The sequence below is a fragment of the Melanerpes formicivorus genome, unplaced genomic scaffold (assembly GCF_026170545.1).
Source record: "Melanerpes formicivorus ecotype bairdi unplaced genomic scaffold, bMelFor1.0.p_v2 SCAF_8, whole genome shotgun sequence".
NCBI lineage: Eukaryota > Metazoa > Chordata > Aves > Piciformes > Picidae > Melanerpes > Melanerpes formicivorus.
Genome location: NW_027142360.1, coordinates 17,272,895 through 17,287,050, shown reverse-complemented (window position 1 = coordinate 17,287,050; position 14,156 = coordinate 17,272,895). Strand labels below are relative to the sequence as shown.

Sequence of the window (14,156 nt, the reverse complement as noted above, 5' to 3'; positions counted from 1 at the left end):
TAAAGTTGTATGTGGTGTGAGGGAGGAGGGTGCCAAGCCAAATTCCTTCACCCCAGTGTGGCTCCGGCCTGTGCTCGCCTTCATGCCATCACCGGACAGCTGCCCGCTACCGCTCCCGGCCTGCCCCAGCAGCTCCCCGGCTGTGGGGGATGGCCTTGTGGCTGGGGACGGGAGCCGATCCCGCATCTCCGCCAGGCTGGAGCGTCTCCAGGCCTCGTGGTGTCGAGACCTGCTCGGCCTGAGGCAGGGGTGAGGGAGCGACAGGGCATAAACAAGCCGGTTGGCCAAAGAGGGCCCCAGCCCACCCATGGCGAAGGATGCGAGCGGTCATACCTCACATCGCCCAGCCGGCACCCGCGGAACTGGCTCCGGCAGCGCCGTTGTCGCGTAAAGGCCACTCCACGACGGAACGGCAGGGGGCGCTGGCAGCAGCTGGCAGTAGCTGGCAGTAGCCAGCGCCCGCGGAGGAAGTTTGATCCTAGGCGCTTCCCGTTCGTTGTCTGCGGGTTGAGGCGTCGTGACCCTCGGCGGCCGCCGTCGGTTCCTGCCATCGGACGAGCGCAGGTGGCGGCGCTGACGCGGAGCTGCCGAGCAGGACTGCCGCCACCATGAGCCGAAGCTACAATGATGAGCTGCAGTACCTGGACAAGATCGACAAGAACTGCTGGCGGATCAAGAAGGGCTTCGTGCCGAATATGCATGTGCGTGCTGGGGAGGCTGAGCTCATCCGGGAGCCCCGTGGGTGCTCGGGTGGTGAGGGGTGGTCCATCTGACGGGGGTGGGGGGCGGCCCGGCGAGGCGCCGGCTGCAGCCCCGGCCAGGCCTGGTGCCGGCCCCCCTGACAGGTTTCCTCGCAGGTGGAGGGCGTTTTCTACGTGAACGACCCCTTGGAGAAGCTGATGTTCGAGGAGCTGCGCAATGCCTGCCGTGGTGGAGGTGCGTCCAGTGGAGGGGAATGGGTTAGGGGCCATATGACCCAGGGATTGACCCCATACGCTCCTTGACGTGGTCTCGAGGCTCTCACTGAGCGCCCAGGTTCACACCACCCTGTCTGTGGGCCTTGAAGGGGCCGGGACGGAGCAGGAGCATTTGGAGCAAGCCCAGGACATGGCCCAAATGATAGGCGCAGAGAGGCAGTGAACAGCAAAACTCATTCATTTTCTGCCCTGCTAGCCACTGTGGCCTGGTGACCATGCACAGGGCTGCTGTCTGCAGCTCTATCATGTCCTCTGCCCAAATCAGAGGGACAGGTACATACTTGCCATCAGCCCTTTGTGCTCCGGAGCACTGTCTGAATACCTGTTCTCAGAGTTTAGTAGGGGGTTGTAGCTCAGGTGTGTCTGTTCTGTGCCTCACTGGAGCACAGGGCTGGATCCAGATCTGACAACTGGGCTGGTGATAACACAGCTCTGCTGTTATCATAGATTGCTCTGCATTGGTACTAGCGCAGCAGAAGAAGAACTTCAACCTAATAACTCATTTAGTGAAACTGTAGATCATGCATAATGCTAGGCACTTTATACTGAGAATAGTTGTTGGCCACTGAGTTCCGAGTTGCCAGTGTTTTGAGGAACCTCTTCAGGAAGTGCTGCATTGTGATTACCGTAGTAAATTACCAGATTAATTACTTTTCTTTCCCCTTGCTTTTTCAGGTGCAGGTGGCTTTTTGCCTGCTATGAAACAGATTGGGAATGTGGCTGCATTACCTGGCATTGTGCATGTAAGTAACTGTTCTGAAAATTTGCTCTTCTGCTCCTCCTGTTTGCCAGGGATTATTGCCTTACAAATGGGAGCTCTGTTGTGAGAAGGGGTATGGACCAACAGTCTTCCCAAGACAGCCTGTGTTAGGAACCTGTTTCTGATAAAGGAGTGCTTGCAAGGACAGGTCATAAAACTAAGTTGTCAAAAAGGGAAGTATCCACTTACATAATTGACTGCCTTTCTGTGTGAAGGTTTTGTAGCATTGCTTTCTGCAGTTTCTGCTTAAACCACCTTTCCACTACAGCTTCTACAGTCTGTTTCTGAGTTGCCTTTGCTAACCTGTAGTGCTTGGGGAAGTGAGGAGAGCTCAGGAAGACATATTGTTATCCGCATTTGCTTCCATAATGTTGGAAGTGAACTCCTTGTGCACTCAAACTCTTGTCCTTGCCCCATGGATTTTTGGCAGCAAAACATCAGATATGAAGATATGGGAGGAAAATAGCAGGCTGGGTCACATTTCAGGAAGTTCTAAGTATGATGTGTATGATGTTTAATATGCCATATATTAATACATGACAAATAACAGATTTGTTTCTGTCTGTTGGTAAACTTGGCAAAAGTTTTGGATATCTGTCTGTAATTAAACCATTGCATCATGCTGTTAAAATGCCTCAGTGGTCAACCAAAAAGAGAGTAAGCTAGAATGGTAACAACCATTTAAAGTGGGAATTTGGGGTTCATAGGAGACAGATTGTGATCATCTGTCTGTGCAGATCTTCACTTTTTATTTCCAAGCCAAGGGATTTCTTGGCGGTGGGGTGCAGAAGCAGAACAACACCGTAATCCTACTGCCAAGTATTGTTCTTTTTAATCTATGGTGACAATTTAACACATACAAAAAAGTTCCAGTTTCTGACAGCTTTCTGAGTGTTTGGGGCTTTTATTTTTGTTGTTTGCTTAAATAGATTGTGGAGTGCTGTTTGTGGTGTGCCGGCCTAAACTTGCCAGGCTAGATACGCTTTGGACTTCAGAGCTGGGTAGAAGCATGCTCTTAGTTTCTTTAGTTAGAAGTAGTAAGAAAAGGACCAATAAAAAGAATTCTTGTATAAATTAAAATGACACAGCTCCTATCTTGTCCTATCCTCTCAGGATATCATTCTAGAAGAATTACTTCTTTCTGCCTGCAGGGTGCAATCTTTGGTCAAGATTTGATGACACAGCTATGAAGAGGAAATGCTAACTGTTTTATGATTCCATTCCACAGCACTGAACTCTTCCCTTGTTATATTTACAGTATTTCAATATTGCAGGTGTCTCTAGGTGGAACTTGGTAAAGACAAACTCATCTTCACTCTTACACCTCTGCATTATGCTACTCCTAAGTTACTAACTTCATGCAAGGACTGTAAATCCAAGAAAAAATTAGGTTAGAATTCCGTTTGAGATCATATTCCTACATTTAGGTGCTTTCAGCTTCTGATCTAGTCAGTGGAGCCAAGGGAGCTTCTCAGCTGACTAGCCACTAGGTGCTTGCTTCAAGGTGCTTGCTTTGACTGTCCATCCTGTAGCTGCAGGAGTTTAGATACTTACCTGAATTGTATTAACTCCATCTACATCTGAACGTCCATTCCCTTTTTAATACATTTGTTTGCCACAAGTGAAAGCATAACCGAGATCACCCTTTGCAGCATAGAGTTTCATAAAACCTCTAACATTTCCTTCATTCCCTTTCAGAGATCAATAGGTCTTCCAGATGTCCATTCTGGCTATGGGTTTGCCATTGGCAACATGGCTGCCTTTGATATGAATGATCCTGAAGCAGTGGTTTCACCAGGTAAGGAAGACTGACTTCACTAGCACTGAGAAATACCTAGGATGGCATAAAAGTACTTTTGGAAGTGGCAGATCTTTACAGTACTATATGTATGGAACCACAGTAGGGGGTTAAGAAAAAGCCAAACATGAGAATTATAGGAAGTTAAAAGGTGCTTAATTTATGCACTCAAAATCTTTATGGAGCAGGTGGTTAGACTGAAAACATCTAAACAGTAGTGAGAATTGCCCTTGTGGTTTTGGCTGGAGCTTATAATACCCTGCCAGTTTTGAAGGGAGAGCACAAGACTTTGAACTTTGTTTTCACCAGGCTGATAAAGAACTGTTGCTTTCCTTTGAACAGTGTTTGAAAACATGTTTTCTACACTTTATTAAAAATACCACCTCAAAATGTGTTTGTGTTTTTAATGAACACTTGGGGCTTCATTTACTGATGGTCTGGAGATGCTGTTGTGGTTGTCATGACACATGATGTTCACGTTTCAGGTTTCCTTCAGGCAGATTGACTCAAGTGCAGTATCTCCCAGTCTGGGATCCCCACTCTGACACTAATTAATACCAGAACCTTCACTAGTAAATAGCTTTCACATTAGACCTTGCCCTGCAGTATTTATTTTTATTCAATACCTAAGAGTTACCCTAAACACTAAGCACTGAAGTGTAATATTCCCTGCAAGTATTTATCACTTATCATTATCACTAATTAACATTTATTCCAGTGAAGATTCCAATAGGACTTTCTTTCTAAAACATCTTGGATCAGGGAGCCATGCTAATACCTGGCACTTTTCTTCTGACCTTTAGCAGAAGAACAAGAACATCCTCTGTGCTTTCTGTGGACAGTGTGTTTTATAGTTAAGTCTGCCTCTCTTTGTCTGCTTGCTGGAGCAACTTTGTAAACACAGAGCTCTCTAGGCAAATGTACAGCTATGCCTGCAGAGCATAGGCTCACGACTGAAAAGCTGTTGCTTTTTCAAGAGCTTTCAAGTTTTTCCACATTTCTGGCTGCCTTGCAATCCAAAGCTTTGTGTAAATCATAGTATCAGTCAGGGTTGGAAGGGACCACGAGGATCATCTAGTTCCACCCCCCCCTTGCCATGGGCAGGGACACCCCACACTAGATCAGGCTGGCCAGAGCCTCATCCAGCCTGGGCTTAAACACCTCCAGGGATGGGGCCTCAACCACCTCCCTGGACAACCCATTCCAGGGCTTCACCACTCTCATGGTGAAGAACCTCCTCCTCACATCCAGCCTGAATCTCCCCACCTCCAGCTTCATTCCATTCCCCCTAGTCCTATCACTACCTCAGATCCTGAGAAGTCCTTCCCCAGCCTTCCTGTAGGCCCCCTTCAGATACTGGAAGGCCACAATGAGGTCACCTTGGAGCCTTCTCTTCTCCAGACTGAATAGCCCCAACTCCTTCAGTCTGTCCTCATAGGAGAGGTGCTCCAGCCCTCTGATCATCCTTGTGGCCCTTCTCTGGACACATTCCAGCACCTCCATATCCCTCTTGTAATAGGGGCTCCAGAACTGGAGGCAGTACTCCAGATGGGGTCTCACCAGAGCTGAGTAGAGGGGGAGAATCACCTCCCTTGACCTGCTGGCCACACTGGCAACATCTATTAAAATGAAGTTTAATACACTTCTGTCTTGCATCAGAAAGAAGGTGTATGTTCACAGCAGTACTCCCTGTCAGCAAAGACACTGATTGAAGAGGAGTATTCAGCAAGTGCTCACCAGTAGCACATGCTTTCTGTATTAACCCCATGGCTTTTTCTCCACATCTAGGTGGTGTCGGATTTGACATCAACTGTGGTGTCCGCTTGCTACGTACAAATCTGGATGAAAGTGACGTGCAGCCCGTGAAGGAGCAGCTTGCCCAGGCTATGTTTGACCACATTCCTGTTGGTGTCGGCTCCAAAGGTGTCATCCCCATGAACGCCAAGTAAGAGAATGACTTTGCTGTGCCCATCACTAGAGAGGGCATCTCTGGATGTTGATTTTGATGACAGATTCCTCAGTGGGAGACTTTTAAGAAAGGAAAACCAATTCCAAACCACTTTGCATTCTGCCTGTGTACGTGCTTCAGCAGGAGGACTGGCTTAGTCATCAGTGCACAAAGTCAGCCATTTAAAACTCTGGAAAAAAGCCCCAAAATTAATTGTGGCCTTCCAGTATCTGAAGGGGGCCTACAGGAAAGCTGGGGAAGGACTTCTCAGGATCTCAGGTAGTGATAGGACTAGGAGGAATGGAATGAAGCTGGAGGTGGGGAGATTCAGGCTAGATGTGAGGAGGAGGTTCTTCACCATGAGAGTGGTGAAGCCCTGGAATGGGTTGTCCAGGGAGGTGGTTGAGGCCCCGTCCCTGGAGGTGTTTCAGACCAGGCTGGATGAGGCTCTGGCCAGCCTGATCTAGTTTAGGGTGTCCCTGCCCATGGCAGGGGGGTTGGAACTAGATGATCCTTGTGGTCCCTTCCAACCCTGAATGATAGTATGATACTAAAAAGTTCTTGGAAGGTTCTTGTTTCTTCTGACAGAAAACCTCCTTGAATGTAAAGGTATTTTTTTTTAAATAGTAATGACCTATGTAAATGGAATATATTTGTATGGCTTGATTTCCATGTTGTATTAATGCTTGTATTTTATGTTGTTGGGTGATAGGTTGGACTCGATGATCTCAAAGGTCTTTTCCAGCCTGGTTTATTCTATAAGAAGCTGGACTTGTTAGAGAAGTTGGGGGCTGATCATAAAATCACAGAGCAGTTTAGCTTGGATGGTTTCTCTTGGTCAGCTTGTTTAACTGCTTGTAAGGAGGAAGGCTAAGTCTGAAAGTAGCTCTAACATCAAGGTTACATCAGGTTGGTCATGGCCACATCCAGTAGTGGTTTAAGTATATCCAAGGATACATGTAAGTGCTTGATAATTGCAGGGATTTGGAAGAGGCACTAGAGATGGGTGTGGACTGGTCTCTCCGGGAAGGCTATGCCTGGGCAGAGGACAAGGAGCACTGTGAGGAGTATGGAAGAATGCTGCAGGCTGACCCCAACAAGGTCTCCTCAAGAGCAAAGAAGAGGGGCCTGCCTCAGGTAATGTTACGTTTCAGGAGTGCTGAGATTCTTCCCAGAGTTCAATTTGTCCACATTCCCACAGCTCTCCCCGTGGCTGCTTTGCTAGCATTGTGTGATCAGTGTGTTGTGATTGGCAGCTGGGAACCCTGGGAGCAGGAAACCATTATGCTGAGATCCAGGTTGTGGATGACATCTACAACGAGTATGCTGCCAGGAAGATGGGCATCGACCACAAAGGGCAGGTGTGCGTGATGATCCACAGTGGCAGCAGAGGGCTGGGCCACCAGGTTGCCACAGGTACGATCTGACTGGGGTACACACCTGGAGTGAAGCAAACTCCTCAGCTTGGTCTTCTTGTTGGCAGTAAACTGCAGCACCAAATAGCATTTCTTAGGGTGTAATTGTTGAGCCTGTTCCGAGTTCCCTTGACAAGGCTTGCCTTGAACTTTGTCTACTCAAATCTCGCAGCAATGATAACTTTAAAACCAATGGGTTCATTGCCTTGATTTTTGTATTGATCTTGGTATTATTCATCTGCATGATGACAGCATAAGAGATGGCAGACTTATGCTAGAACATGGGAAATTCCAATTAGGTACTACAATTTTCATGTATTTTTGTTAAACCGTTAAAGTGGTCAAATGCTGGAACAGGTTGTTTGGAGAGGTAGAACCAGCATCCTTGGAGCTACTCAAAACCTAGCTGAATAAGACCCTGAGCAACCTCATCACTGCTTTGAGCAAGTGATAGGATTACACAACTTGCAAAAGTCCCTTCCAAACTAAATACTCTTCTGTAATCAGAGAGTGTGGAGATTTTCACTGAATCAGGCAGGCCCATCTTTGTATGTATTTGCTTAGGACAGTGAGTCCATAATCTCTGATGTAACAGAGGCAGACATTCCTGCAGCAGAAAAAGAAAAGGCTATATTTTTGATTCCCAGAAAAGATTTTACATCTCCTTTTATTGTTTTGAGCCCAAGTGAAGTGCTGGCATTGTTAGAATTTATCACTAGATTGAACTGCCTTTGTCTAAGTGCCAGGAGGATGATCAGAGGGCTGGAGCATCTCTCCGATTAGGACAGACTGAGGGAGTTTGGGCTATTCAGTCTGGAGAAGAGAAGGCTCCAAGACCTAATTGTGGCCTTCCAGTATCTTAAGGGGGCCTACAAGAAAGCTGGTGAGGGACTTTTTAGGGTCTCAGGTAATGATAGGACTAGGGGGAATAGAACAAAAATAGAAATGGGTAGATTCAGATTGGATATTAGGGAGTTCTTCCCCATGAGGGTGGTGAGACACTGGAACAGGTTGCCCAGGGAGGTGGTGGAAGCCCCATCCCTGGAGGTTTTTAAGGCCAGGCTGGATGTGGCTCTGGGCAGCCATGTTCTAGCCTAAGTCTGCCATCTCTTATGCTGTCATTGTGTCCCTGCCCACAGCAGGGGGTTTGAAACTAGATGATCCTTGAGGTCGCTTCCAACCCTAACAATTCTGTGATTCTAAGTGGAAAATACCTTTGAGTCTCTCAGAATACCTGAAGCTCTTAACTTTCCTTCTAAAGATAGTCTTGGGGAATGCTCTTTGCCAACAACTGATGCTCTTCTGCCACTTACTCACTTTTGCATCTGAGAAGAAGCCGTAGGTTCAACCATTGGACAGATGTGTTCAGCTTTAGGACATAAACTGTAGTCCTGCATGGTATTCTCACACACTGAAACAAAAAGAACAACTCACACAGACTTGCATTTATTTGCCAGATGCTTTGGTGGCTATGGAAAAAGCTATGAAACGGGACAAGATCATAGTGAATGATCGCCAGCTGGCGTGTGCCAGGATTGCCTCCGCAGAGGGACAGGATTACTTGAAGGGAATGGCAGCTGCTGGGAACTACGCCTGGGTCAACCGCTCTTCTATGACTTTTCTGACAAGACAGGTACAAGAGGGGTTGTCTCTGCTGATGCTTTGGTACGCATCTGCTTCATGCCAGACAGAGGGAACACAGAATGACTGCACTGTTCAACATAATTCTCATTTTTGTGCTTCTTAAACTTTGTTTTCTGGAGAGTCTTAACACAAAGCTGCAGTCATGCCAGTCCATCTAAAGTTGATTAGGTAGTGTTGGATGATAGGTTGGATGTGATGATCTCAAAGGTCTCTTCCAACCTGCTCTGGTCTATTCTATTTCTATTCTGAGACTTAACACATCCAAGTGCCGGGTTCTGCACATTGGCCACAACAACCCCATGCAGAGCTACAGGCTGGGGTCAGAGTGGCTGGAGAGCAGCCAGGCAGAGAGGGACCTAGGGGTGCTGGTTGATGGTAGGATGAACATGAGCCTGCAGTGTGCCCAGGCAGCCAGGAGGGCCAATGGCATCCTGGCCTGTATCAGGAACAGTGTGGCCAGCAGGAGCAGGGAGGTCATTCTGCCCCTGTACACTACCCTGGTTATGCCACACCTTAAGTACTGTGTCCAGTTCTGGGCCTCTCAGTTTAGGAAAGATACTGGTTGGACTCAATGATCTTTGAGGTCTCTTCCAACCTTAGTGATACTGAATACTGAACATGTCCAGAGAAGGGCAACAAAGTTGGTGAGGGGTTTGGAGAACAAGTCCTATGAGGGCAGGCTGAGGGAGCTGGGGTTGCTTAACCTGGAGAAGAGGAGGCTCAGGGCAGACCTTACTGCTCTCTACAACTGCCTGAAGGGAGGTTGTAGACAGGTGGGGGTTGGTCTCTTCTCCCAGGCAACCACCACCAGAACAAGAGGACACAGTCTCAAGCTGTGCCGGGGGGGTTTAGACTGGATGTTGGGAAGAAATTCCTCATAGAGTGATTGGCCATTGGAATGGGCTGCCTGGGGAGGTGGTTGAGTCACCATCACTGGAGGTGTTTAGGAGGAGACTTGATGGGTTGCTTAGTGCCATGGTTTAGTTGATTAGATAGTGTTGGATGATGGGTTGGACTCAATGATCTTGAAAGTCTCTTCCAACCTGTTCTATTTCTATTCTATTTCTGAACATCACTGGATTTTTGAAAATGCCTTGAGCTGGAAGAAGAGGATACATGAGAATTGTTCTTACCCTGCTAAAGCCAGCTTTTGAAAGTTGCAAGAATTTATCTGACTAATATCTGATCGAATTCCAGCATTAAAACTAACTGCCAATGAGCCAATAAACAATGTAGTCTGTCCAGTTCTGTCACACTCAGCACTGTTGCTTGCACTGAATTCTGCTGTGGCTGAAGTAGACCGAAATTTTTCATCTGCCACACCAAGTGTTTAGGTCATTGACTTATCAGTAAGAAACACTTTCAAGTAGATTTGTTGCTTTTGATTCCTAAAAAGATTGTAAATCTTCCACAGGTACACAGCAGTTATCTTCTTGTATCTCAAGTGCTGGTTTGCTTTCTTTTTAGGCCTTTGCCAAAGTCTTCAACACAACCCCAGATGACCTTGATATGCATGTTATCTATGATGTGTCTCATAACATTGCCAAAGTGGAGCAGCATGTAGTGGATGGAAAGGAGCGCACTCTGCTGGTGCACAGAAAGGGATCAACCAGGGCCTTCCCTCCACACCATCCTCTTATTGCTGTTGATTATCAAGTAAGTTTAGCTGTGAGAGAGGGAAATCTGGATGAATTGGGCAGTTTTAGGGTCTCTAACAGACAGACAAATGATGTGAGTTCTTTTTTTCAGCTAACAGCACTAGAAACCTGGTGGGATGGTGATAACTGATTTGTGTGTGTGTGTGTGTGTGTGTGTGTGTGTGTTCACTGTGGGACACAGCTCCTTCTGCTCCACATCCACAGTGCTTCTAAAGTCACAAATGGAAGTAAATGTTTTGTACTTAGGGCAGGCTTCAGTGTTTGCCTTGTCTGTCTGTGTTGAACACAAGTCCTTTGATCTGCTGCTCTGCATCTTTCAGTACAGTTAGTTCTCCAGAATTCTTGATAACCAGGCACATGAGGCAAGCAGGGATTGCTCTGAGGGAATGGGAATGTGACCTCATTTCCTGGAGATGTGGTTCCTCTCAGGCTTTTGTTAAGAGTGAGGTCTTTAGTCTTTTTCTTGGTGAATTAATACTTGTTTGCATCTGCAGCTGACTGGACAGCCTGTTTTGATCGGTGGGACTATGGGCACCTGTAGCTATGTTCTTACTGGCACAGAGCAAGGCATGACTGAGACCTTTGGAACTACTTGTCACGGAGCTGTAAGTCAAAAAGTCATTTCAGGAAAGGATTGTAATGGGACTGTCATCCAGAGAAGGAGGTTGTTCAGAGGTGTCCAGTATATAATTCATCTGTTGGTTATACAAGTAGAGAGTAGCCTTGCCACAGTAATCCAAGTCCAGGGTGACCAGAGGCTGAAGTCCTCTTTGTCCCTTACAGAATAGTTTCAACAACTGCAGAAGATTGAGGGGATACTCTTGTACAAGGCAAAGGTTAGGATTAAGATGTGGAGAATGAGCTCCTTTTACCAAATGTTGTGATCTTTGCACTAACAAGAAGGCTTAACTATGCTGAGACTCTCCATCAGTGGTTAGATGATGTTACTTACAGTCTGAGACAAGAATGGTTGAGGAGGATGAATAGTTTGCAGTAAAACTCTTGGGTCCTGAGCACTGACAAGTGGTTTGGGTAAAAAGAAACTTGCAGACTTGCATGTGATACACATGGAACTTTCCTGCCCATCATACCATAGTGGATTTTGCGGGACCCTATCACCTAACGTCTAAATTTACTTCCTGTTTTCTGGCTTACTGTAGTTTGTGCCCTCAGCCATTCTGTGATTGCTTATAGTGTAGTAATGTTTTTCTTTAACATGAAAAAGTTCTGGTTTTCCAAGCAGCCACAAAAACTAGAACTGACAAAACTTCTCTCTAGGGTCGTGCGCTGTCTCGAGCCAAATCTCGACGCAACTTGGACTTTCAGGATGTGCTGGACAAGCTGGCTGACATGGGCATTGCCATCCGTGTTGCTTCTCCCAAACTGGTCATGGAAGAAGTGAGTTGAATACTTCATTATCTGAGTGGGAAGAGGGGGAGCTTGCTTGGATGACTTGATTCTTTGCAGTGCTAGGTGATCACTAGTACTGCGAACATACAGCCTGCGCAGTGCACGATAGTGCTACCCAGTTCTTTTGAAAGTAATGTGAAGTCTTCCCAGTCCCTAAAATCTTGCTGAAAGGGAGGGGACACGTGTGTTTGACAGGTTTTGGGGGGGTAGGTTTCTTTTTCTGCTTCTGCCTAGTGATATGGATCAACCCTGAAAAGTCTTTGAGTGAACACCACAAAAGTAGTTACGTTTTCTGAATTCTCTTCTTAAATGATGCTTTCCTAGCTTTAAACTTGTTCTACAGTGCAGCAGTCATGTGGATTATTAGCAGTGTATGAGAGATCCAGCTCTTAAGATAAATTCCTGTGTTTGCTCAAGAAGAGAACTCTAAATGGCTGGAAAACTTAAACTTTTATTATTACTTCCAGTTCCTCTGTATTAACACAATAATATAATGTCTTTCCTATTCTCAGCCTCCCTCATAGAAAGGTGTTAATCATTTGGAACTGTGCTGTTATGGGTGTTGGTGTTGTACAAACATGTTGATCCCATTGAAGTCTCTGTTCAAGAACAGCTTCCTTATCAGAATGCTCTGGGAAGCTCTGGAGCTCAACCCTAAGGAGCAGTGAAGATAAATCATAAAGGCAATCTCTAGGGAGGAAGTTGGAGTGACTTTCTGCCAGCCAATGGGGCTTTGTGTCCTCACATGCTGGTGGGCTATAGGGAAAACTGAACCAAAATAGCTGGTATTTTATCTAAAATACAGTGAAAGTTTGTTTGGGAAGTTAAGTGTCTCAGATTTCTTTGATATGTTAAGTTGGCTAGATTCTCAATAGATTCACCTCTCTCTGCACCTTCAATTTATATGATTCTATTTTTTGCAAAGAGAGGAGGGGATATCAAAAGCCTACATCTAACATCCTATGCCTTTGGATTGTTTATAGTTTTGTTGTTGTTTCTCTTTCCTCTCTTCCCCCTCCAGGCACCAGAGTCTTACAAGAATGTGACAGATGTGGTTAACACCTGCCATGCAGCTGGCATCAGCAAGAAAGCCATTAAACTGAGACCTATTGCTGTTATAAAAGGCTAGGAACTGATAAGGCAGCAGAAACGCACCAACATCTTCAGGCCTTACACAAAACTGATTAGAAGCATCATCTTCCCGCACCTCTTGGACTCTGTAGGATGCTCAGATATCCCATCCTTGTTCTGGAAACAACAGTTGAGGAAACCCCTGTTTTTAACACCTCATAGGCATAATTAAGGCCCTGCCACTCCTTGTTGTATGGTGTGCTTTTCTTGTGAGGAAAGGGCAATGAAATAAGTAAGTCTTGGTTTTTACGTGCAGTCCCTCCCCATTTGTCTGATAATTCTACAGGCAGGACTTGAGACTTGCTGAGTTGTCACTAATTGCTGTGCTGCAAGACCACCTCCATCAGCAAAGATGGTGTATGAACTACACCTGCTGTCTCCACACCTGAGTGCCTGGAGCTCTTTCTGCATATGGAAGTACTGTGATAGGCAGGGTATAGTGCTTCTGGGCAGGGAGAGGTTGCTCTGTTTGCAGATACTTTATGCATAGTCTATAATGTTGCATGTTTTGTGGCAATCAGGTAAGAAATCTGGAGTTGGGAGTGGTCTCCTGCTTGGGCTGAAAGGGACTAGCTAGGCTTGAGGCACAGTCCTCCCCTCTTCCCCCATCCTTTCCCATTTAACACAGCACCTGGTATACTTGGCTCAGTACAGGTAGGTGTTCCACAGTCCTGTGGAAATGGTAGTGGTACCGAGTATGTTGCCTTGAGAGGTTTTGTTTGCCCAATGAAAGTTGTGGCTTACCCTAAGGATATGCTGATCCACCATTTTGCAAAGTCCTAAGCATGTTAAAGTTGGATTGGATAATACCTGCTCACTGTCCTGCAGCTCTGATGTGAGCAGGTTGAATTGCAGGGTCAGGCCAAGTACGATGTGACTTCTGATGTTTCTTTTACATACTTTAACCAAGAGTGGAGGAGAAGCTGACCATCCCCACTGGATTATTTTGGGGATTACAAATAAAATGGGAAGATGGACACTGCACTGTGTCTGTGGCATGTTTATTCTGTGGATTAAATGTCTGTTGTCCTACCTGTCAGTATGTCCAGGAGCTTGAAAACCATCACGTTTTGTGACTTCTGATGATAGATCTTGCAAGGAAGTGTGCAGATGGCAGAATTTCTTGTAAGGTACAAGAGAAGGACAATACAGTACTGTTGTCTCAGCTTGGTTGTGACAGGAGTGTGAGAGCTAGAGTTTGTCTTTCTGAGGGCGTGCTGGGTTCACCTCGCCGGGTAGGAAGTGGAGCTTGCCTGCAAGCCTGCAATGCAGACGCAAGAGGGCAGCAGGAGGAAAAGAAAACCTCGAAGCAAGAGTGGAACCCTGCCAGGGACTCATGTTAAAGGAGCATGTAGTGATTGATGTGCTCTAGTGCCATCTGATGAAAGCCCTTTGAGTTTAGGATCTTAGCTGAA

The 14,156-nt window shown here is 46.3% G+C and overlaps 1 protein-coding gene across 1 annotated transcript; it reads left to right on the top strand.

Annotated features, from left to right (window-relative positions):
- The first annotated feature begins 513 nt into the window (after positions 1 to 513).
- Positions 514 to 13,723, top strand: RTCB (RNA 2',3'-cyclic phosphate and 5'-OH ligase). The gene is made up of 12 exons (XM_068142327.1): positions 514 to 701; positions 858 to 936; positions 1,653 to 1,720; positions 3,436 to 3,535; positions 5,324 to 5,480; positions 6,464 to 6,620; positions 6,740 to 6,899; positions 8,356 to 8,531; positions 10,010 to 10,198; positions 10,695 to 10,805; positions 11,479 to 11,598; positions 12,632 to 13,723. The coding sequence occupies exons 1-12, from the start codon at positions 609 to 611 to the stop codon at positions 12,737 to 12,739; spliced, it is 1,518 nt and encodes a 505-aa protein (XP_067998428.1). The 5' UTR covers positions 514 to 608; the 3' UTR covers positions 12,740 to 13,723.
- The last annotated feature ends 433 nt before the right edge of the window (positions 13,724 to 14,156 follow it).